The sequence below is a fragment of the Myotis davidii genome, unplaced genomic scaffold (assembly GCF_000327345.1).
Source record: "Myotis davidii unplaced genomic scaffold, ASM32734v1 scaffold480, whole genome shotgun sequence".
NCBI classification, from domain to species: Eukaryota; Metazoa; Chordata; class Mammalia; order Chiroptera; family Vespertilionidae; genus Myotis; species Myotis davidii.
In genome coordinates, this window is record NW_006292360.1 from 547,433 (window position 1) to 571,800 (window position 24,368).

The window sequence follows — 24,368 nt, forward strand, 5'->3', positions numbered from 1 at the left end:
ACCCCAGGCACGGCCGTGGCCACAGCGTCGTGCGCACAGCCGGCCCTCGGCAGGCACTAAGTTCTCGCTGGATAAACTGCACCAGAAGCAAAGACCTCACTTACCCCCAAGTAACACTCCCAAAACGTCCCGACCAGGACCAAAGGGCACCCGATGAGCCCACACGGCCCTGCGAGGGTCCTGAGTGCATGTTTTTCTACTTGGAACGACTCAGAAAGGATAACATCGAACTGAACCACAGTGAGCCGTGAAATCTTTAATCATTCTGTTCCTTACTGGCCAATTAGATGCCGTTTTCTAAGAAAGCTACACCACCTTTATCCTCAAGCTCCTGTTCCTTCACGACACGGAAAGAACATGACTCCTGCTCGGTTCTGCCCGACCGAGGAGGGCACCGCAGATCTGTCTGACCGTGCGCTCAGACCCTGGGCAGCACAGAGCTCACAGCCACGCCTGGCCACACACCTGCTCCTGCAGCTGGGGCAGCGGTTCTGCAAACCTGGTCCGACCAGCAGCACATGACCACGGGGAACCCACTTAGTGACGCATTCATTGGTAACTTCTTGTTTTTTGTTGTTGTTTTTTAATATATTTTATTGATTTTTTTACAGAGAGGAAGAGAGAGAGAAAGAGAGTTAGAAACTTTGATGAGAAACATCGATCAGCTGCCTCCTGCACACTCCCCACTGGGGATGTGCCTGCAACGAAGGTACATGCCCTTGACCGGAATCGAACCTGGGACCTTTGAGTCCGCAGGTCGACGCTCTATCCACTGAGCCAAACCGGTCAGGGCTTTGGTAACTTCTTGTACGTGCCCTGACTGGGATTGAGCCCACAACCCTGGCGTATGCAGATGACACGCTCACCAACTGCGCTACCCGGCCAGGGCTGGGATGAAGTCTCTAAAGTCATTTAGTTTTTCAAAACGTTCACTAAGGCGTCGTCTCAGATAGGACTGCACATGACATGAACGTGTTAGTCTACGCACGTGTGTCCGGCTGGGGGGGGGGACCACGCGGGTGACCACGCTGTGACCTCCCAGGGAAGAGGAGGAAGACAGGTGGAGAGAAAGGACACAGGCTCTCACGGCGGGGGGCCCAGGGCAGGAACCGGGCCAGGGCTGGGCCTCGCAATGAAAAGGCTTCAGCACAGACCCTCGAGCGAGCAGCGAGGCCCAGATGAGGGTGAGGGAGCACCTGCCACAGGTCACTTCGCTCGCCGGCTCGGGCGCCCACTCCACACAGGGATGGACACTAGCCCAGCGGTTCTCAACCTGTGGGCCGCGACCCCTTTGGCGGTCGAACGACCCTTTCACAGGGGTCGCCTCAGACCACCCTGCACATCAGATATTTACATGACGATTCATCACAGTAGCAACATGACAGTGATGAAGTAGCAACGAAAATAATGTTATGGTTGGGTCCCAGCATGAGGAGCTGTATTTAAAGGGCCAGAAGGTTGAGAACCTCTGGTCTAGACCCTCATCCGCTCTGAGAAAAAGTGTTTCCTCTAAAATACAGAGACAGTAGTTACCTGTCCTTAGTCGGACACCATAGCCTTTAAAACAAGAGCCAGTCATTCCAAAGGTGACGCGGAGCCTGCTTCCCCTCCCCAGGCCCACGGCCTGGCCGGCTCCGCACGTGGGCAGGATGGTCACGGCCAGAGCGGGCGTTTCAGAGCCGGTGGCCCCTGCACAGGCTCTTCCCAGCGGTTTTCTCCAGATGCCCATGGGGCTCAGGCTCCACCACACGGGGTGAGGCTGGGCAACAGCCACTTCCTAAAACCAACTCGCCCCTCTTGCCCCAAACGCTGTAAGACACGCATCCCTCCACAGCAGAGAGGCCGGGCGCGGCCAGCCAGGAGCGGGCGAGCCTGCCCCTCTCCGAACGCAAAGGAGCCCCGGCGCGTGCTGGGGTGAGTGCCGGCCGGCCCACCCAGGGTCTCGGTTGATCCCAGTCGGGGCGCAGTGCAGAGGCAACCCATCCAGGTCTCTTCACACTGATGTTTCCCCCCTCCCCTTCCCTCCTGGATCAAAGTCAACGGGAAAACACCCTCCGGTGAGGACTGGCAAAGAAAAGGCCAAGGAAACACCTGAGTGGGCACCTAACTTCCTTATCTCCAAGGTCACCGAGGAACTGGTCTCAGTCCTGAGACGTGAGAACTCCGACTCACAGAACCTCAAGTGGAATCACCTGCAAAACAATTTTACTGACCACCAGAGCGGCGGGAGCCGGTTCAATCCCCAGTCGGGGCACATACCAAGGGTTCACCTTCAATCCCCGGTCGGGGCACATACCAGGGGTTCACCTTCAATCCCCGGTCGGGGCACATACCAGGGGTTCACCTTCAATCCCCGGTGGGGGCACATACCAGGGGTCCACCTTCAATCCCCGGTCGGGGCACATACACAAGGCAGCCGATTGCGTGCGCGCGCGCTCTCTCTGTCTGTCTCTCTCTCTCCTTCCCTCATACTCTCCCCCTCCCTCCCTCTCCCTTCCTCTATTTCTAAAATAAATAAAAAGCATGTCCTGAGCGAGGATTTTCTTTTTTAAAACTGAGTTGTGTTGAGGAGAGCAATAGAATAATAGGTTGAAGCATAAGAATGGACCAACATGAAAAGAAAAAGCTCAGTCAATCCCCGGTCGGGGCACATACCAGGGGTTCACCTTCAATCCCCGGTCGGGGCACATACTAGGGGTTCACCTTCAATCCCCGGTCGGGGCACATACCCCAGGGGTCCCTTCAATCCCCGGTCGGGGCACATACCAGGGGTCCACCTTCAATCCCCAGTCGGGGCACATACTAGGGGTTCACCTTCAATCCCCGGTGGGGGCACATACCAGGGGTTCACCTTCAATCCCCGGTCGGGGCACATACTAGGGGTCCACCTTCAATCCCAGTCGGGGCACATAGGAAAGGCCACCGATCGGTGCGTTTTCTCCCTCACATTGATGGTTCTCTCTCCAATCCTCTCTCAGCATGTCCTCAGGTGAGGATGAAAAAACAGAATAGGGTTTTACTGAGAATCAACCAGTGAGATGTACGTGCCATTTTGAAAGTGGGTTTCACGGAAGAGCTGACAAAACCGTGCTGCTGTGGGAAATGCGTCCAAACAGCAGCGCCCAGGCCAGGGACCCCGCAGAGACCCCACCGGCTCCCTCGTGGGCACAGGGCTCCTTCGCACCAAACTCCTCTGGCCACGAAAGTCATGGTTCAAAGGTTCCAAGACCCATGACCGAACCCTTTCAACACACGGAGCCTCGCGCTCTAAAGCCCTGACACGGCGATCCCTCTATTGAAACCGCCTTTCTCCCTCTGTTAGCACCCTAAAGCTTCACAGGCACAGCCGGCCTTCGATTCTACAAGACAGAGGCTGATTTCAGGATCTAAGTCGAGCTAATTCTTTAGAAGGTGGTCAGGTGCAGGCAGACAAGCCAATACGCACAGCGTAACCGTGCAGGCTCCTCGCCGTGAGGCCCTGACCACGGAACAAAGACGTCTGCGTTCCCGTGAGCCGTGAGCCACGGCCTCCGGCAGGACGCTGCACGGCGACTCTCCGCCTGGCTGGGAGGCCGGGACTCACGGGCCGGCGCCCGGGTCGGTGGGGGAGCAGACGGCGCGGAACAGGTGGGACATGGGGCGCGGAGATAGTTACCCAGGGTTCCTCAGCTCACTCTCTCGGGCACTTCCTCCCTTCAGCTTCCTAACCAGCTTCTCGCTGCTGCGTCTAATGGAGGCCCGCAGCTTGCTAAAGGAGCCGCTGCGCCTCAGCGATCCAGTGCCGTCCTGAAAGAGACGGGAACACAGTGAGGCCGGGGTCGCCGTCCCTGCCCCCGTCCCACCCAGGCACAGCCGAGGGACAAGAACCAGACCATGACCTGTCATTGGAGGGCATCACTCCCGGCCCACAGAAGTGACCACTCCCAGGGTGTCAGTAGACTTTAAACAGAAACTCCCCATTTTAAATGTAATTACAACGTATCTAATGACCATGAAAACTTTTGAACATGAAGAAGCTCAAACAAAATAACATTCCCACAGGAACTGAAACAAAAGATAACAAAGTCTTGGGGAAGGTCATGCGGCTTGAACTCCAATCCCGCAGTGAGCAGCAGGCCGGAGACACCAGCCCGAGACAACCTCCTTCAGACGCTGTCACAATGTAACACTTAGAAGTACTGTTTCCTCAATACGTTTTAAGTTTTATTCAACAGTTGATGATAAGTGTGGTTGGAAATTAAAGAAAACACTCATTCTATAGGAATAGCTGGACACTAGGACGTGTGGAGCAGCAAGGCCCGCTGCCGCCCTATCCACACAGACACTGCCCAGGACCCGCCGGGAGCGTGGGGACCACAGAGCAGGAGAGCGAGGGCACAGACTTTATTCCCGGAGGAACCGCAGCGGAAGGGCCAGCAGCCGCGCCCCCAGGACGCTACGCGAGGCTGTGTCCAGGGGAGGGGGACACACTCTGAGCAGACAGACACGGAGGCACAGTCAGTTGCAGTGAGTTTATTAGAAGTTAGAAAGACAGGTCACAGTCACCAACACAGATTAGTAGAGAGAAGCAGAACTGCCCGATTTCCACAGACCACACAGCGCTGCTACTGGGGCGGGAGCGGGGAGCCAGGCCCGGCAAGGGCGCCGTCTGAGGACCTGGGAGCACATGCCCTACTCACAGCCGAGCGAGTCAGCGGCCACGGCCACCGTCCACCACGGCAGTCACGCCTGCGGACACTTCTAACTACCTTCCAGCAAAGTGACAGCTAATGGCTCTGACGTTTTAAGCTCATACGTTACACAGTACGTGGTTTTTATTGATACAGTTTATATTACTAAGTACATATCCAGCAAAGCTACGTGTATACAGAGAGAGGGACCCCCCAAAGGACAGCAGCACCGAGAGGAATGCCCGTCACAAGGTGGAGCGCGGACAAGAATCCTAGGGTCGCTAACAGCCGCGGCAGCGGGGGAGCTGGAGGTGCCGCCCGTCATGCAGGAGACAGAGTCACAAGGCAGCTAGGCCTGTCAGACAGAAACGAGAGAGAGCAGGTGAAACTCGGGAGGAGGCCCGCCCGCGCGCCGCCCGCCGGCTCACAGTATTTCTAGGTCACAGAGCGGGCACTGGGGGCTTCGGACTACCTGCGGCCCCGTGTGAGCAGGGCTGAGCCTGACGTCCGTGCACGGGGGAAGCCAGTGCTCCCAAGGCCTGGGTGCGCCCTGGCCAGGACCTCCCTGACACTTGCTATAAAAATAAAAAGGCGCCACCGAGCGGTCAGGAAGGAGGCTCCGCAGGGGCAACACCGAGCGGCCAAGAGAGGCTGCGGAGGCCGTGGCGCTCTGCTCCCTGGAACCCTCTCCTGTGCTGTGAGCTCCCCCGAGGGAGGGCGGGCCTTCTCTGAAGAACACGAACCCCGCAGAGGCTTGAGGTCTGCGGCACCTTCTGAACATGCACTGACACCCCCAGGACAGTACTCTCTAGAATCAGTTCCCAGGGCAGCAGCCATCCTGGGCCTGCGGAGAGACCTGGCCGCCTGGCACCGAAGCCCCAGCCGTTCTGACTCACCATGGGACGCTGAGCAAGTCATTTAACCAGCCCGAGCTTCATTTTTCTGATCTTTAAAATGGAAAATAAAACTTGTTACCGACTCCCCGTGACGCCGGGAGGACAAGAAAACATTAGCCCTTGCTGCTCTTCAGCAGAAGGTGGGAAAATGTAATGTAACTCCATCAACAGCACATCCACCTCACATCCAAGCTCAGTGCTGGACCCCCGGCAGAGGGGAGACCTCCCCCCGGACTCTCAGCCCTCCCCTCACTGCCCTGCCCCTCCCCTCCATCCTGGCCACAGGCTGGCACTGGGCTGGGGAAGCATGGTGCCCTGGGGCTGGGGCTGGGCAGTGGTCTGCCCACCACTTGCTCTCACCCCCTTACACCCTGTGAGAACCAGCTGGGCTTCAGGAGCATGCATCAGATGTATGTATGTGAAGAGATTAGCCCATGGACGTAGATGCATACACACATGGTTCATGGGCAGACAATGGTGCGGGAAGGGTGGGGGAGGGAAAGGGCACGTGTAATACTTTCAACAATAAAGACACGTTTCTTTAAAAGGGCTGGGCGGTGGGCCCCTGCACCTGCCGCTGGAACAGCTCCTGCTCCGTGGCAGGCCCAGCACCTCCACAGCGGGAGCTCTGCCCACTGGCTAGCACAGCTGGGATCCCTGTAAGGGTTTCAGGTGACTTAATGTCCTTCAATTTTTAAAAGTATATTCCACACAAATCCTTTATAATAAAAGGCTAATATGCAAATTGACCAAATGACGGAACGACTGGTCGCTATGACATGCACTGACCGCCAAGGGGCAGACGCTCAGCACAGGAGCTGCCCCCGGTTGTCAGTGTGCTCCCACAAGGGGAGCCCACTCAGCCAGTAGCCAGGCTCATGGCTGGCGAGCACAGCGGTGGTGGCGGGAGCAGGCCTAAGCCATCAGTCGGACATCCCCCGAGGGCTGGACTACAAGAGGGTGCAGGCTGGGCTGAGGGAATCACCCCTCCCTCCCCCAGTGCACAAGTTTCATGCACCGGGCCTCTAGTTTTAAAATGAATATTAATCTCTTTTAAAAAATATATTGATTGGTTGATTTTAGAGAGAGGAAGGAAGAGAGGGAGAGAGAGAGAAACATCGATCTATTGCTCCACTTGTTTATGCATTCACTGGTTGCTTTTTGTATGTGCCCTGACTGGGAATCGAACCTGCAACCTGGGTGTATTGGGACAATGCTCTAACCAACTGAGCTACCGACCAGGGCTAATCTATTTCTAGGTCACAGTGTACCCAATTCCCCAGTAACCCTGGGTCAGAGCGTACTGTACTGAAGCTTTCAGAAACACCATGCGGGAGCAGTGCGGGAAGAGAGGGGGCTGCTCCTGAAGGACCGGCAGAGAACTGGCCCCGCCAACAGCAGGGACAGCGCGGAGGGAAGGCTGACGTGGGGCCTCCGCCACCAGGCCTGGGGCTCCCAGTGGCCGGACACACACGTGCCTATCAGCCAACACGAGACCACATGAACAGGGGCCAAGGGAGTCCAATTTCACCCCTCAAGGTTCCTTTGCAGCCACATCTGTGTGCTTAGCAGGACCATCAAGGAGGACGCCCTCAGAGGTGCCCTGACAGGGACCTCCGTTCAGCCCGGCACTTGCAGAGGAGAGGGGGAGCAGCTGCCCCTCACAGACCGACCGGGATGGCTCCAGGCCTGCTGGGGAGTCCAGGTCCCCTAGGGCCAAGCCCCTCCCCAACCCTCACATGGGGTCCTGGCTGAGGCCAGTCCTTCCTGCTCTCGTCTCTAACAGCCTGTGCCCAGCTCTGTGCTGGCCCAGATGCCCAGTACCCCCAGGCAGGGCCCTGACCTGACTCGCTGCCCTATTCTAAGGCTGTTTCTGGCGCTAAGGGCGACCCTGCCTGTCGATGGAATTGGCTGCAACTGGAGGAGCTGTGGCCGCTCCTGGACCTGCACACAGCACTCGCTCTGCCCTGTGGGGCGGCTGCAGAGAGCACTGACATTCTTCTTAAACTAGAATCTAATGAGAAGCCTGATGTAATGAAGCCTCGATGGCACTTCCTCACCGGGCCTGGGTCACAGTCCTCAGCACGACTGAGTCGAGCAGAGAACAGGCCAGGCCTGTCGGAGCCACAGGGGGTGGTTCTCACCGTGGCCGGGCCCCCCGCCCGCAGGCAGCGTGAGCTGCCATTCTCCCTGCAGGACGGAGCATGGCTGCAGGTGACCATCACATCACACGTGACCTCAGGACGGGCTCCTTTGGTTGCGAGCAATTACACCTCAACACAGCTGACCTCAAACCTCTGCGTGTGCCTGCTGCCTTACTGACGCCTCTCAACAGAAGTGTCTCTACAAATAACACCTGTCACCTAACCCCAGCATGCCAAACTCACCGCCGCCGGGCCGCATGCTTGCTAACTGGTTTGGCTCAGTGCATAGAGCCTCAGGCTGAGGACTGAAGGGTCCCGGGTTCGATTCTGGTCAAGGGCATGTACTTGGTTTTGGGCTCCAACCCCAGTAGGGGCTGGTGCAAGAAGCAGCTGATTGATGTTTTAACTCACTATCCCTCTCCCTTCCTCTCTGTAAAAAATCAATAAAAAGAAATAAACTTGTCAAATTTTGGGAGAGCTCAGCATTCCCTCCTTGGAACCTTAGAGCTTTGAGGAAGCCAGCCTGGGAGCCGAGGCCGTCCCGTGAGGCAACAGGCCGAGTCTAAGTGGTGGCCTCGGTGACCAGCGGTGAGCCCAGCCGCCACGGCCGCCTCGTTAAGCTGGGCGGTCACTTCCCCTCTGCTGCTTTACCTACTCTCCACTCGGGGAGGGGGCTCCTGCGCTGCCCCGGGCACTAAGACCCAGGCTCCTCCGGTCAGGCCCGGCCTCTCTGCACGTGCCCGGGACGGGCTGTCAGAGATGCAGAGCCACCAGGGCCAGAAAGTCCACCATGAAGGTGTCCGAGCCCCAGGAGTGAGCACCCCCAGGGACAGTGCATGCCTAGTGAGGAGGGAAACGTGAAACGGGGCGTGCACGGGTGAAGGCAGCCCTCCCCCGAGTCTTGGCCTTGAAGACGGTCAGCAACAGCTGTGTCATCACGATGTCAGACAGGCTGACCTAGAAATACTGTCTCAGGAGACACTCCCGCCGAAAGTCAAGAGCATTAGCACCTGCATGGGGGCGGGGCCGACTAGCAAAGGGCCTGCCCTCAGACGCATGCGGAGGAGAGCAGAGAGCACCAGGAGGGGGGCACACAGCAGGCCTGAGGGCAAGCAGGGACTGCGCCCACGGGCGTGAGTGATCACAGCAGATGCTGATTGGTTGTCCTGGCACAGAAAAAAACCAAAGCCAGGAAGCTGCGGACAGACGGCCCAGATGTTCTCCCTGTAATTTTGGCCAATGACAATCTGTACGGAACATCTCAAAGACTCACCTTTACCAAAGTGCCGCAGCTACAGGAAATCCCAAAGGATAACACAGATTTAAAAACACAGAAGAAAAAGCCAAAACTACGCGGCAAAACATCTACGGTGACAGCTGAGGGTGCACGACTGCGGCTTTGAAAAATCAGCGCACCTGGGCGGCAAGGCTCACCTGCAGCCACTCCTCCCGATACAGCGAACCCCAAGCTGCCAGCTCTGACTCCCTGACGGCTCCCTGCACCGGCCCCACCCACGGGCAGAGCCACCAGGGGCTGACATGTCTCAAACACAGGCCCGGGTTCTGGACCCGAAAAACTGTGGCAGGGAGTCGTGAAGGGCGATGGACCGACCCCTGTAGAACTGGCGCTCAGGACCACGGTGGGACATGAAGCGCGGCCACCGAACCTTCCTGCCCTTGCCCTGCCCCTTAACTAGACAAGTTCTGCCGGGAACATCAGCCCGTCCAAGGCCTGTACAGTAATTCCCACCAGGCCTACGGCGGCCGGGCCGTAAATGAGGGGCGCTGGAGTTAGCGGGGAAGAGGTAAGTTAACAAGAGAGTTAGTCATCTGCACGCTTCCTAGGATTAAAGTAAAACTGGATTATGGACTTGCTTTAAACGACCAGGACACTCAATCAGCATTTAGGTGCTGGAAGTTAGGCCAACAGCTTTCCTGGAGAGAAAACGGTCACTTCCAGGAGGCACAGCTCAGGGTTAGCGGAGACAGGACTTACAGAAGCGGAGCTGCGGCTGGAGCGGAGGGAAGCAGAGTCTACAGGAGAAGGGCTGCGGGGGCGGGGCCGCGCGCTGTACTTACCCCGCTCCACTCTACGCCCATACTCACTTCCTCCCCTCCGTCAGGACCACTCTCGTACTTGACCGTGTCCACGGTCAGGCTCTCCCGGCTCCGGCGCTTCTCCGAGCCCTCGGGGTCGCCCAGCACCTCGGCCACTCTCTGTTTGTGAACATTGTCAAGACCCTGCGAGTCAGGCGGGAGGGTTCACCTGTTAGCACGTAAGCTGATTAGGGTTTTCCAAACATAGACGTCCCAGAAAACACAGGCTCTGAACCACAGGGAGTGACCACCGTGTCCTGGGGACGTGCCCTGCAGGGGTGCCTTCCCTGAGCCCGTTCACCTCCCATCAAGTCACAGGCCGAGCCAGCGAGTGGCGCTGGCTGGGGTCCGGCAGGAAGGCCCTGGTGCAATCACTGGGACGGCTTCCCAACGGCCCGATGGTGGGCGGGGCGGGGAGGCACGGGCAGCACGCCCAGGGACAAGGCGGTGATGGTCCCGGCTGGGCCCTCCCAGTGCTCCTGTTTGGAAGTGTGGTGGTGGGATGGGAATGCCGTGTCTAGCGTCCCCACTAACTCCCTGGCGTGCACGCCTCCCAGGCAGCACCTGCTGGATACTCATGGATGACTGTGTTCTCAGTGTGACACCGAAGACCAGCCATTAACTACAAAGGCACGTCCAGCACAGACGCTCCATCTGCGAAGTGCTGAGCAGCAGGCACTCCTGCTCCTTCAGGCCACTTCACACATCTGTAATAGCATGTGGCGGATGAACACACAACAGCGCTTCCTGTGCGCGTCAGGGCCCAATGACTGCGGGCAACATGCCTCTAGTTCCGCATGGGTTCACCCAGCGGCTCGTGGAGTGCTCTCCTGTGCCGATGGGCCCTCCTCCTCGAGAGGCCCGGCCCAACCACAGCCACTACACGTGCTCCTCACCCAGGAAACTGGCCTCCGTGCCCTGCACTTCCGTGCAAGTTGTGTGTCACTACTCTCGGCTGGTGAAGGACAGCGCCTCAGTCCTCCTACCTCTTTACTGCCAAGAACCTCGTGTGACACCCCCGTGGACGTGGTGTGCCTAGGCCTGGACGACGGCACAGTCCAGCGGCATGAGAGGCCCCACTGTGCACTTGTGCGCTCACCCGCGTGCCAGAACTCCCCCGTAACCCCAAACCCACACCCCAGTGCTCTCGCAGGCACCTGCCACCCAGTGTGCACGGCCCGCCAGGCGCCAAGGTGACACTCCTTGCGCTGTGGACAGTGCCCTGCTCCGTCCGTTACTCAGTCCACATTCTCCGCACTTTGTCCATTTGCTGGACGCTCGCAGCCTGAACAGCCCCGCCCCGCTGCGGCGCGCCCAGGGTCCCTAGGTGCACGAGGCGGGTGTGCCGCACACAGACGGAGCGACGCCTGTGCAGGGGGGCCTCCCGCGGGCCTGAGCCAGTGCTGGGCCCTGAGCTGGTGCTAACGGGGCAGCGGCCGCCAGCGCGGCCAGAGGCTCACAGGAGCCACCGCTGCGTCCTCCCCGGAGGCCCCGCTGCTTCACGCCCACAGCCCCTCCCCGCCCCGGAGCGGACCTACCGACAAGGACCTGCGGCACCTGGCCCGGCACCTGGGCCGCGGGCCTGCGCTCAGCTGCCGTGTGCGCCGAGGAGGGGGTTCTGGCTCACACGGTGGTTTCTGTGTGGCGGCCCGTCACGGCCCAGCAGCACACGCGGTGCCAGTTACTGTCTTCCCGTTCCGTTCATCGCAGCCACCCCGCTGGGTGTGAAGTCGTGCGTGTGGCTTTAAAGTACGTTCCCTACCGACTACAGACGGGCACCTTCACGGGCGTGCAGGCCCAGCAGGTGCTCTGCGCCCCATGCCCCATGGCCTTGTCTTCACACGCCCTGGGCACTAGACCCACCAGACACGTGTGCACACGCTGTCCCTGCTCTGGGCGCCCATTCCAATTCTGGAGGACTGGATCGACCGGGGTTCTCTTCTGCTACTCGTGTTTCTGGGTCAGACGTACAGTATTTAAACAGTATCATCTTATTTGTAAAATTAATATACTACGAACTTTCTATCTCTAAGTCAAGATCTCAGTAAGGCGCGTTAGAGGGAGGGGCTGACCGACCTGCTTGCGTGACCGCATGGCGGCTTCCTCCAGGGTCTCTGCAGCTTCGAACTTGCCCTGGCGCCTGTAGAGCGCCCCGAGGTTCTTTAACGTCGTGGTGACGGTCGGGCTGGAAGGGAGCACACGTGCTGAGCTGTTAACGTGCTTCCGAGCGGCCGCGGCCGCCAGCGCAGGATCTGAGGACTGGTGTTGGTGAGAAATAGCTCTCGGGCGCCATGGCCCGTTTCCCAGGCAAGGGGACCAGCAGCTCTTCTCCCTCCAGCTCCCGCCTCCCAGAGCTGCCCGGCGGCTCGGACCTTGGCCACCGCCACAGAGTCTGCTCGGGCCATCTGGGCCACACACTTCACGGCAGCGAGCGCATCGTCAGGCAGTGAGAGGGCGCGGAGGGAGGCAGGGGGAGCCACCCCTCACGCCCCAGGATGAGCGCTGTGTGACGGGGCAGAGCCACAGGGACTGTGCTCGGCACTGTGCCCAGCAGCCTCCCAGGCCCAGCCACGGCCGTCCATTTGGTGCGATGGCCCGTCAGGGGACGCATGAAGCAGCTGCGCCCGTGTTGGAGAGCCCCCCGCCCCCAGCACACCTGTCCATGCCACGGGGAACCGGGCCAGGGGGCAGAGACTTCCCGAACTAGACGACTGGGAAACTGAGTCTCGGAGGAGTTAGCGAGCAGACGGGAGAGCGGGAGGGGTTCCAGTCAGAGGAGGCAGGCCGGAGGCCTGGTGTGGGAGGCTCAGGCACCGGCTCACAGGGCCATGCGGGCGCTCACACTGCCCTCTGCGGACACGGAGGCCAAGGCAGCAAGGAGAGGGGGTCATGGCTTAGGGTCTCCGAGACGAGACGTCCCTGCAGGGGTTTGTGAGTGCTGGCTCCTGCAGGGCTGCTGGCCCCTGCTCTGCGGCCGCCTTCCTGTGTCCCCTGGGCCCTCTCCTGCTGCCATGTGGTCGGCAGCCTTGGACACAGCAGCGTGAGTGCAGAGCCGTGTTTTACCCGGATGGCGGGGCCCCACACCCGTGAGAATGCTGCCCACTCGTGACCCCGGCCAACGGCTCGTTCAGGCCCAGCAGCCCCGTCCACAGCTGTCGTTTGCGGGGAAGCAAACACACCTGTCCACCTTGCAGGCCTTGTACCAGCCGCCGTACTCTCCGAACGCGGGCCCGTCCTTCTGCTTTCCCTGCGGGAGAGGAGGAGGTGAGTGCAGCCCCGCAGCACCGAGCCCGCGGCCCTGGGGCGGAACTCACTTTGCACTCCTCTCTCTCCTCCGCGTGCATCCAGATGGGCTTGTTCTCGTCTGAGGGAGAAAAACAACACAGTCAGCGGAGGCTGACCGAGCCCCATGAGAAGGGGCCACGTTCCAGGGACTGCAAGGCTCCTGCTGTTCTAGGGTCCTGCTTAGGGGCGACTTCTCCCGCGTGGACGGGCGCCGTTCCTACGAGGACAGGACCACACGCGCTCGCAGGGGGTGGCCGGCTCGGGCGGCGCGGGGGACAGAAGGTGCGGGAGGAAACGTACCAGACCTGGGGGTGTCAGCAAACCTGACTCCCATGAGGGTTCCCATCATGAAACTTTTCTTTTTTTTATATATTTTTTATTGATTTCAGACAGGGAGAGAAAGACTCACTGATTGGCTGCCTCCTGACCGCCCCTCACTGGGGATTGAGCCCACAATCTGGGCCTGTGCCCTTGACCGGAACTGAACCCAGGACCCTTCAGTCCGCAGGCTGATGCTCTACCCACTGAGCCACACCAGCGAGGGCCATCAGGAAACTTTTAACGCTGGAATCTGCACACAGCCCTCGGAGTTTTAAATGTGAGCAACCTCGCCGTGAACAAGAGTCCGACAACGAGCAGCACCCGTCCTCCTTCCAAACATCAGTGAACGCCTAGCGAAGGGACACAAGGGCCCCGTGTCCCCGTGGCCTCCTGAGCCACTGGAACCCCGACAGCTTTCCCTCCAGAACTGGGCCCCGAGCACCTCCGATGCCGAGGGTGTGACGGCCAGGCCTGGGCCGGTGGAGAGTGTGCACTTTGGCAGGTCCCCGCCAGCATGGTAAGAACATTCTAGAAAGCATGAATGGCTCCAGGGAGGTTTTCTAGAGTTGGTGCCTCTGGGCTGTGCCTGAAACAGGCATGGACTCTGGAGAGGACAGCGTGAAAAGCGGAGGCAGGTGGCCATCACCCCACGGAGTGAGAGATGCCGGTGAGCACGCGTGTCCCCCGTGTCACTGGAGATGAACAAACGTGCCACGAGCACCCAGCTGTGCCCGCCCCTCCTCTGAGGCGGTCTGGAAAGTCATTTCTAACACTCAGGTCAGCTGCATCTTGAAACTGCAGTGACGACGGGCGTGTACAACTGGGGGCTGGCACCGGGACTGCCAGGCAGCTGCAGCAGCATCTGCTCAGAAACGAGGGCACCCTTACCGTCCACAGAACCGAACTCCCGCTCATGCGCACGCGTGAGGATCTCTTTGTACAGGGTCTCCGCTTGCTTGAACTTCCCTTGCTTCAGGTAGCAGGAGGCCTTGAAAGGAGACGAGGTGCTTAGCGTCCTCCCGCGCGAATGAGCGCGCTCCTCGGGACAGTTCCACCAGGAAGCGCCCGCTCCCCGCGGCCCTGCCCACCTACCAGGTTGTTCTTGGTCTTGGCCACGTTGGGGTCGTCGGGCCCCAGCTTGGTCTGGTAGATCTCAAGGGCCCGCTGGTAGTAATACTCCACCTCCTCGTACTTGCCCTGGTTCTGGCACAGCAGGGCCAAGTTATTCAGCTGCTTGGCCACGTCCGGGTGGTCCTTCCCCAAAACCTGAGAACAAAGCACGGAGTCGGCACCTCCGCCTGCCTCACCACCGGCCAGTCCGCTCCCCACGTGAGCTCTTCCCAAGCGTCCGCCCGGAGGCCGCCCCTGCAGGCTGCGGAGCTGTGCGGCTCCGTGCCCTGTGATGGAAGTGACACAGCCAGAACGTGGGGGGCTCTCCTGGCGGGCGGGGGAGAGGCTGGTTCCCTTTACATGCTTTAGCTTTCTTAAATCTTACAACGACACTATGTGGTGGGAACGTCATGCACATTTTGAGGAGGAAACTGGCTTTTCTAAAGCCAATGCTACTATGACTGCCAAGTCCTGGAACAGCCCAAACTTAGCCAGCCCTGTCTGATGCCTTCCTGTGCAACCAACCTCCAAAGGAACTCCCAGTCTCCGGCCCAATCCCGCCCAGCCAGCCCACCTTCACGTGCAATCACCCCAACCACTCAACCATTTCCCTCACATTTCCACCCCCACCAGCAGGACCTCCCCTGCCTCCACCTCTCCTAGATGCTGACACTCCCCCCCTACCAGCTCTCCAGGCCCCGTGGATGGGACCCCTTCCATCCAATTTAAGGAGACCTCAGCCCGGCCCACCAGTTAGCTCAGAAGCACATCACCTCGTTTTCTCTCTTTGCAAGTATCACTACCTGAAGCTGCCTTATTTATCCAGCTAATCTTCTATTACAGCTCTCACCCACTAAAGTGCAGGCCCCAGGAATGCAAGTTCTTCCCAATGCAGGCCCTGCTGGAGGAGTCACACTGGAGCCTCCCCCTAGGCGTCCCCAGGAGGCACGCGGCCTCATCCTCCCTTCCCACACTCCTTTGTCTCCCTGCCGGCTCTCTGCACTCAGTTACTGAAGGCTCAGCTCCAACACCCCCATGCCCCCAGGCCCTGGAGGAGCCCCCCCTCTCCCCCCACTCTAGATGCTCTGGCTCTGACCTAGAGGCCAGAGAACAGAACCCAACATTCCCAAGTTCAGTCTCGTGGCCTGTGCTCTGGGGAAGGAGCTGTGCTTCTGATCTGTGAAGTCCCCCACTCCCACCAGCAGAGGCCCCGCCCTCCATGAGCATTTCCCGGTGCCTGACTGAAAGGGCAGCATGTGTGAGCGGATCTGGCGAGGCACCTCCGCAGCCTGCAATGCCGCGTCCTGCCCTGTGGCCTCCCGGTTCCAACCCGGCCTGCAAAGCGGGGCCTGTTGTTGACAGACAGGCAGGCGGCAGGATGACGTCTCACTGGGGACGTGAGGACGAGCAGCTCGTTTCCCCTTCCCCAGGAAGCAACCACAGAAGCACCTGCTAAGCGTCCCGGGCCATCCCGGCTCAGCTGGCCCGCGTCTCTAACCCTGAGCACAGTCCGCTGAGCTGAGCGGCCGAAAGCACAAGCTACACCCTTCAGTGCCATTAGCATAAACGCAGCAGCAGGCAGGCTCCACTGACTTAATCTACAGCTGAGTCCATCCTTAGGTCTGGAAGCACGTTCCCTTTTTAAAGCTGCAGAAGCCTATTTGGTGGCTACGCTCCCGCGGGCAGGCACATGCTCGCTGCCGAGGGAACGGCCAGTCCCGAGCAAGCCCTCCCTCAGCAGCCACTCCGGGCCCCGCCCTGCACCCCGACGGCAGGGCCAGCTGCGTCGCTGAGGGTGGCCCACCTTGTGGAACGAGTTACTTCTCGTAAACCCTCAGTGCCCACCTACAGTGGTCCTCTGTCAAAAGGTGAACTGGACGTCCTCTAAAAGCCCCCAACTCACACCTGAAACCTACGTGACCCTGTTAACAAGGCCGCCCCAACACAGTGCAAAGTAAAAGTGCGATAAATGCGTAAGCCAAGCGCACGCGGCCGCACCTTTTCCCGGATCTCCAGGGCTCTCTTACACAGCGGCTCCGCCTCCTTGTACTTCCCTCTCTTGCCGTAAAGCACCGCGAGGTTGTTCAGAGTCGCTGCCACCTGCAACGGGGCGGCGAGAGGGTGAGCACGGCCGGCGCTCAGGGCGGTCAGGGGCCGAGTTCCACCAAAGCGAGAAGCAGTTCACCGGACAGAGATCACAGAGCAGCACCACAGGTGCTGGGATTACAATCAGCATCGTGGGACGTTGATTTTTAATAATCTCACTGGGATCACACAGCCCACCACAGGCCTGTGTGCCCACGGGAGCGGACTTTAGCAAAGGACCCAGCTCTGCAGGAGAGAATTTCACAAGACATGCGATTCGATTCAGGATCAAGAACTACAGCGCGTGCTCCATTTGGGAGGGACAAGGCGTGCTGGCCTTGCTGGTGCCAGTCTCGGCGGGAGCCGGCAGGAGGCGGCGGGAGGGCCTACCTGTGCCATCTAGCGGAAGGCAGCGCTTACCTTCCCTGTGGGTTCAATAGGAAAATGCGTCGGTGAAAGCCTTAGGGAAACCGAGCATCTACACGGAGTGATAATCAGGCCCACTCACCGCGGGGTGGTCTTTGCCCAGAGTCTTCTCAGGTCTCTGGAATGAAGCACCGGAGTATTCTGTCTGCCCGCAGGCCCGGCGTCACCCCGCCCTTCCCGGCCCTCTGAGCGGGGACTGTCACCACCCCATTTGCGAGATGAGGAGCGGAGGCTCCGGGAAGCTAAGGCTCTGGACGCCCTCCTCCGTCCGGGGCCGTGTAGCAGAGCGGGAAGCTGAACTCCCGAGAACAGAGCTACGTGTTCAGCCCGAGGGCCTCACAGCCAGCCCAAAGGCTCACATACACTTGGATCTGAAAAACTGTTTGTTGAGCCCGGCCTGTGTGGCTCAGTGGTTGAGCGTTGACCCAGGAACCAGGTCTCCGGTTCGATTCCCGGTCAGGGGCACGTGCCCAGTTTGCGGGCTCAATCCCCAGTAGGGGGCATGCAAGAGGCAGCCAATCGGTAATTCTCTCTCATCATGGATGTTTCTATCCCTCTCTCACTCTCTGCCCCTCTCTCTGAAATCATTAAAGAAAAAGGTTTGTTGAACTGGAACCAAACTGCTGGAGAAATGAAGGACAGGGGAAGTACTAGCCTGTACACCAAGGCCAGGATGTTGAGCATGGTGGCCACGTCTGGGTGGTCGTGGCCGGAGGTCTTCTCCAGGTCTTCCAGGGCCTGCTTGCACAGGGGCACAGCCACCTCGTAGCGCCCCTGGGAGGCGTACTGGATGACCAGGTTGTGCAGGGTGCGCAGGCGCGCTGGGATCTCATAGCCGCCCTGCTGCGCGGCTGCCGCGGCGCTGCTGTGCTGCTGCTGGACTGCAGAGAGGGTCCGCGTCAGTGGCACAGTGTCCCCAGGCATCCTGGTTAAACTCCCCTCTAGCCTGGGCCCCGTTTCGGCACGTGGCTTCCTCACCACGGAAACCTGGCATGCACCCCCTGGGCAGGCTGGTAACCGCAGCACCCTCCCGGGTGACACAATCCCCAAGACACACACACACACACACACCCCGCAACGAGATGCCCAGGCAGACAGCCCTGCCTTTCCCACTCCGAACAGGCCGAGGGGCTGGCCTAACGCCGCTGCATCCCAACACGAAAACTCTGAACTCTGGGGAAACGCGGGTCCGAGTGTGCACATGCTCTTGCGAGGCGCTGTGCCATCCAGACGCCCGCGAGTCACCGCAACCGCGTCCCACGCACAGACCACCCCCCTCTGCTGCAGCGGCATCCACCCGCCCGCGTACTTCCTTGACCGGGGTCGTCGTCGTCGTTCGGGAAAAGGTCGTCCAGAGGTTCTTTGGTGGAATCGGTGTCTTTGTCCTCCTGGAAACCAACCAGAACTATCTTAGCTTGCAAGGGCTACAAAACCTCTGCTATAACCTTTTTAATTAAAAAACCTTAGAGCCTGGCCAGCGTGGCTCAGTGGTTGAGCATCGACCTATGAACCAGGAGGTCACAGTCTGATTCCTGGTCAGGGCACATGACCGGGTTGCAGGCTCCATTCCCAGTGTGGGGCGTGCAGGAGGCAGCCGATCCATGATTCTCATCATTGATGTCTCTATCTCTCTCTCCCTCTCCGTTCTTTTCTTAAATCAATAAAAATATATATTTTTTAAAAACCTTAGAAAAGATGGTCCATTTTTAAGATCAAACACAGGATTATCCACAATCTGCCTGGGTTCTGAAGAAGTTCAAACAGAGCAGGGAAACTCTCACTGGAAATAAACCCACTCGAAAACCACACACGTGAAAATGTGAAGCACCGCATGGCTGCACGCGCAGACCTGGTAGAGTCCACGCAGGCCTGGGGCACTGGGCTGCCTCCAGCTGCGTATGACTCGGTGTGAGGGAGGCCCTCGTGGTGGGATTCCTGCCCTATTAAGGCGAGACACCAGAGCGTGTTCTCTCTCGCCCCCACCCGACTCCGTGAGGACCCAGAGAGCAGGTCACCGTCTGCAAGCCAGGAAGAGAGTCCTTACCAGACACTAGCCCTGCAGGTGCCTGGTCTCGGGCTCCAGCCACCAGGACGGGAGAAGTGTCTGTGGTCCGAGCCACCCCGTCGGTGGTATTTTGTGTGGCAGCCCAAGCTGACACAGGGTAATGTCTGTTTGCTTAGGACGAGGGTTCGGACAGAAGACACACGTGTGGGACGCACTGATCACAGATTATGTAGTGAACAGGCCCAGCACCAGGCGGGCAATGAAAAATGGAGCTCAAAAAAGTAACAAATAATGAAATAAAATAAAAGTGGGCACTCAAATGCAGGGCAGACTCAGGATGGGCCTGGGCAGGAAGGGCGGACTGGGACAGGGAACATGGGCTGCGTGCAAGGAAGAACCTGCAGCCGGCGTGTCTCAACTTTGCCCCCTGAACTGCGGCCGAGGTCTGTTTCTTTAACCCACGAGCCTGCAGCACTGCTACAGCAGCTGCGTTCACTGCGACATGCACTGCAGGGATGTGAGGCGTGACCTAGGGAAGCTGGTAAGGGCAGTGGGGATGCTTTCCTATCTTCTCACCTCTGGTGTGAATCTAACATTTAAAAGATGTTGTTTTTAAGTTAACTGAACAGAAATCCTGGATAAAAAATAGTCAAGACTGGGATCAGCATCCAAAGACAGAAAAGGGGGGAACTGAGATCCTTGGAGCCGTAACATTCCAGAGCCGCAGGTGAGCTCGCAGGGCCTCGAGGGAGGGGGAGAAGGCTGCAGAGAGCCGGTGTCCTGGGGCGGGCAGGCTCCGCAGAGAAAGGCAGGCCCACGGCACCACCCGCCACAGTCAGCCCCGACTCTGGGTCAGGATTGGACGGTGGCTGTGGACCTAGAGAGCCCAGCGCCTGACAGGCATGGACGCCAGACCGCAGTGGGTCAGGGCGCCAGAGCCCAGCTGAGCAGACCCGTCACAGGTAATGCTGCCTCTCTGCCGTGGACCTCATAGTTACCGTATTTTACATTTTCTAAAAAACACACAAGAAAAGAATATGGCAAAGAGAACTTCTATGGCCCTGGCCGGGTGGTCCAGTGGTTGGAGCATCATCCCTTGCACTGAAGGGTCAGGGTCGTGGGTTTGATTCCTGGTTAAGGCACATGCCCAGGCTGTGGGTTCACTCCCCAGTCGGGGCGCACATGTGAGGCAAAAGATCAATCTCTCTCTCTCCCTCTCTCCCTTCTTCACTCACCCCAGAATCAATGAAAAACATCCTTGGGTGAGAATTAAAAGAAAAGGCCCTGGCCAGTGTGGCTGTTGGTTAGCTGTCGCCCGTGCACCAAAGGGTTGCTGGTTCGATTCCTGGTCAGGGCGCATGCCCAGGGTGCGGGCTGGATCCCTGGTGAGGGGCGTGTGGGAAGTGGCTGAACAATGTTTTGCTCTCACATCAATGTTTCTCTCTCTCTCTCCCTTCCTCTCTCTCTCAAAAAAACCCACAAAACCTAAAGAGAAGTTCAATAACAAAATTAAAAATTTTAAAAAAGGGAATGTCTGTGACTTGCCCAGGGACTCAGTCCCAGGACCGCAACCCGCGATCTTGCTCAGTGCGTCCCTGGAGGGGAGACCCTGGCCCCGGTGCGGAGCCCCTCCCACTGCCCGCGGGACGGCCACCCCCACAGAACCACTCACGGACAGAGAGATGTCCCCGCGCCCCCACAGAACCACTCACGGACGGAGAGGTGTCCCCGCGCCCCCACAGAACCACTCACGGACGGGGAGGCGTCGTCGTCGTATCTCTTCAGCTGGTTCATGAACTCCAGGTGCCGCTTCTCCTCCTCCAGCTGGGCCACCGACTGCTCGCTCTTCTGCAGCTTCTGCTGCGTGTGGGCCAGCTCATCCCGCAGCCACTGGTTCTCCTGGCACAGGCGGCGCACCTGTGCGCGCAGCTTCTGCTTCTCCGACTCCACGGCGTTCAGGTGGTTGGACAGGGCCATCATCACCTGCAGGCGGCACGGGCTGCGGCAGCGGTCCCAGCCGCCTCCCTCCACCCAGGCCCCGTGCTGCGGCCCGTTCCCCAAGCACGAGGTGCACCGTGCCGTGACTCCCGTGTCCACCTCGGTCACAGGCCACACATGGGACACCACAGGAGTAGCACATGCCCAGGACATCTACAGAAAATAGACGTGTGTTCTGTCTGAGAGCTTCTCCAGTGGACGAGCAACGCACGCACAGCTACTCTTCTGATAGAAATGCATTTGTTACTTTCCATCCAGACAGCTCCAGCGCAATCTCTCACCGCCGTGCCCCGGACGTGACTCTGCGTGTGCCTGCGCACAAGTGTGCAGTGTGGTCACTCCGGGAGCGGGGGGAGGGGAGGGGAGGGCCGGCAGACCTTCCAGGTGCCAAGGGAAGGGAAGGCATCTTTGCCGCTGGCATCACAGGTCAGAGGTGCTGGCGCTCCCATCAGCACAGTCTGTCCTAGCGAGGGGCTGCCCAGGACTGTGCCTGCGGGCCCAGCGCAAGAGAAAGCTGGGAAGTGGCCTCGGTCTGTAGACCTGACCCTGCCCTGCCCTCTTCCTTTCCTCCTCATGTGAGAGCTGAAACTCCAGAAGTGGGCTTTTTCTTCCTTTCTAACCCCAACATCTGCCAAACTAAAAAGGAAGCTCATGTTCATATCACTTTTCAACAACAGAACTGGCAACACAGTAGCTTCGCAGTAACTACACAAGTTCAAGTTCTTTCTCTGGCACGAAGCAGGGTCAGGAGGAGGCCTCCACGAGGGCGAGGGTGGGCACAGGTGTGGAGGGAGGCCTCCACAGCAGCAGTAGCTGGTGAGCTGGCAGCTGCTGCTGCTCCAGTCACACCAACAAGAAGAAAGCTAAGTACCTAATTTTACCTGAAATATGTTGGCAAAGCCAAAAGCTATGGGGCGAGGGACACCGTATGCTCCACGTCTTCTGTCTATGCTGGCACGACAGAAACGAAGGTCTGTCAGATCTACACAACCCTGCCTGGGTGCCGCAGAGGCCATAGCTGCCGGTGGACAGCCACGCTCCCTCCTTCCTGCTCAGAGCCGGGCACTGTAAGGGCAAGATGCACTCCCGTCTCCCCCACGCGGCGTGGCCACGGAGTGCCCTGCAGCAAGGGGGGAGCAGAGCGCTCTGCTCTAGGAAGCAGGAGGCAGCACCCTTCCTGCCCTCCGGGCGCTAGTCCTGCAGCGGAGCTGTCCGAGTCCGGCAGACGGGAGCAGGGAGGCAGGGCCTGGGTCCCTGGTGACGGGGCAGCCGCGGACCCTGGCTGGGACAGCCACCCTGGGGCTTGGTTCACAGCCTCTGAGACGTGAGCCACCGTTTTTGTTTTCTGATGTGTGCAGCCAAATCCAGGCCTAAAGGACACGTGTTGGCCCTGCTTTTTAAAGTTCAGACACACCCCAGTCAACCATCATCTATCTAACGTGCACAACCCTGTTACTCTATGGCAGTGGTTCTCAACCTTCTGGCCCTTTAAATACAGTTCCTCATGTTGTGACCCAACTACAAAATTATTTTCGTTGCTACTTCATAACGGTAATGTTGCTACTGTTATGAATCGTCATGTAAATATCTGATATGCAGGGTGGTCTTAGGCGACCCTTGTGAAAGGGTCATTCAACCGCCAAAGAGGTCGCGACCCACAGGTTGAGAACCGCTGCTCTACAGGGATCTGCATTCTGGTTAGTGAGGCGCCATGGACCCGCCCGCCCAGCTCTCCAGGCCGCAGCCTGGCTTCTACCTGCGCCTCGCTCAGGCCCAGCTCCAGCATCTCCAGCGACTTCCGGATCATGTTGGACTTCTCCTCCACCAGGTTACTCTCATCGTCTTTCTTCAGACACTTCAGTGTCTCGAGTAAACTCTGCAGGATGGAGTTGTGCTCGTTCTTCAGAGCCTCCAGCCCCTGAATCACCTGCTTGGTCTTGGAGATAATCTCGTCCTGCGTGAGCTTCTCCAGCCTGTCTTCCTTCACGTACACCATGGTGGACATGTTGTCATACATTCTGGAAGGGAAAAGACAAAAGTCAGGCACCTCGCCGAGGCCTAACGGGCATCACAGCACACCTCTAAGAAGATGCCTGTGCGAAGGCTGCACGTTAATGTTTTTGCCGGCAAATACCAAGTATGTGGATTTGATTTAATATTCTATGCTGCCTCTATTTTTCCTTTGCAGACCAATTTAATTACTTTCCTGGCTTGTGACTGATTTCTTAATGGAAAGAATGGCAGCAACAGAACGAATGCCAAAGATTACAAGCAACAAAACATCCAAATGGCATTTCCAAAACACACAGCCTCCGTGAACAAAATGTTCTGAGTGTCTGCGAGTCATTTCTCCTGAATGAAATGCAGGAGGGAAGTCAGTCCTCTGGCCTGTTGAGCAGGTGCCCTGGAGACGGTCAGGCTGGAAGAAGGCGCCGGCAGAGGAGCACGGAGCACTGAGAGGAGGGGAAGGACCGAGCAGCGGAGCCCAGGCAGGGTTGAGGCATGAGGTGAGCAGCGCTGTAGACGCAGGAGGCCCTGTGCGTGGCTCAGTTGGCAGGGGCCCAGGTTGTGGGTTCAGCCCCCAATCGGGGTGCATGTGGGAGACAACCAATCAATGTTTCTCTCTCACATCAATGTTTCTCTCTCTCTTCCTTCCTCTCTCTCTAAAATCACTTTTTTAAAATATATTTTATTGATTTTTCACAGAGAGAAAGGGAGAGAGATAGTCAGAAACATCGATGAGAGAGAAACATCGATCAGCTGCCTCCTGCACGCCCCCCACTGGGGATGCGCCCGCAACCCAGGTACATGCCCTTGACCGGAATCGAACCTGGGACCCTTCAGTCCGCAGGCCGACGCTCTATCCAGTGAGCCAAACCGGCTTCGGCAATTTTTTTAAAAACAAAAAAGACGCATGTCGCCTGGGGTAGAGCAGCCCCGGGCACAGGAACGGGTGTGAGATCCGGCAGTGAGTGAAGAAGGGGAGGGGCAGGGCACTGAGACAGTGTCAGCCCAGCGGCCATGCCCCTGCCCTGTGCCCGGGAGCTGCTAGTGGGGAGAAGGAAGCTGCCAGGAGAGGAGAGGGGAGGGACGAGCTGAGGTCGGATGCCCGTGGGGTGGCTTCCTCAGAACCCCGGCACCTGAGCCGCAGGTTCCCGTCCAGTCTCCCCGCCGAGACTCAAGCTCTACTGCAGGCGGCTCCGCGGTTAGTCATCCTGATAGGCCAAGGCTGCGGACTCGACCCTGTCAGGGCACATCCACGGTCACCAAGGACTGCACGGATGGGGAAATGCGTCCATGTTTCTCTCCTTTCCTCCTCCCTCTCTCTCTC

At 58.7% G+C, this 24,368-nt stretch overlaps 1 protein-coding gene across 1 annotated transcript in view; it reads right to left on the minus strand.

Moving 5' to 3' along the window:
• Positions 1-23,082, minus strand: part of KLC1 (kinesin light chain 1) — a 25,490-nt gene extending 2,408 nt beyond the window's left edge. The window contains exons 1-13 of the mRNA XM_006765882.2: positions 22,794-23,082; positions 20,792-21,022; positions 18,344-18,422; positions 17,656-17,915; positions 17,117-17,179; positions 16,522-16,623; positions 14,506-14,679; positions 14,302-14,401; positions 13,122-13,171; positions 12,987-13,054; positions 11,884-11,992; positions 9,790-9,951; positions 3,656-3,786 (exon numbers count right to left, since the gene is read on the minus strand). Coding sequence (XP_006765945.1) covers positions 3,656-3,786; positions 9,790-9,951; positions 11,884-11,992; positions 12,987-13,054; positions 13,122-13,171; positions 14,302-14,401; positions 14,506-14,679; positions 16,522-16,623; positions 17,117-17,179; positions 17,656-17,915; positions 18,344-18,422; positions 20,792-21,022; positions 22,794-23,054 — 1,790 coding nt within the window. The 5' untranslated portion in view covers positions 23,055-23,082. The remainder of the gene's footprint in view (positions 1-3,655; positions 3,787-9,789; positions 9,952-11,883; positions 11,993-12,986; positions 13,055-13,121; positions 13,172-14,301; positions 14,402-14,505; positions 14,680-16,521; positions 16,624-17,116; positions 17,180-17,655; positions 17,916-18,343; positions 18,423-20,791; positions 21,023-22,793) is intronic.
• Positions 23,083-24,368: the final 1,286 nt, after the last annotated feature.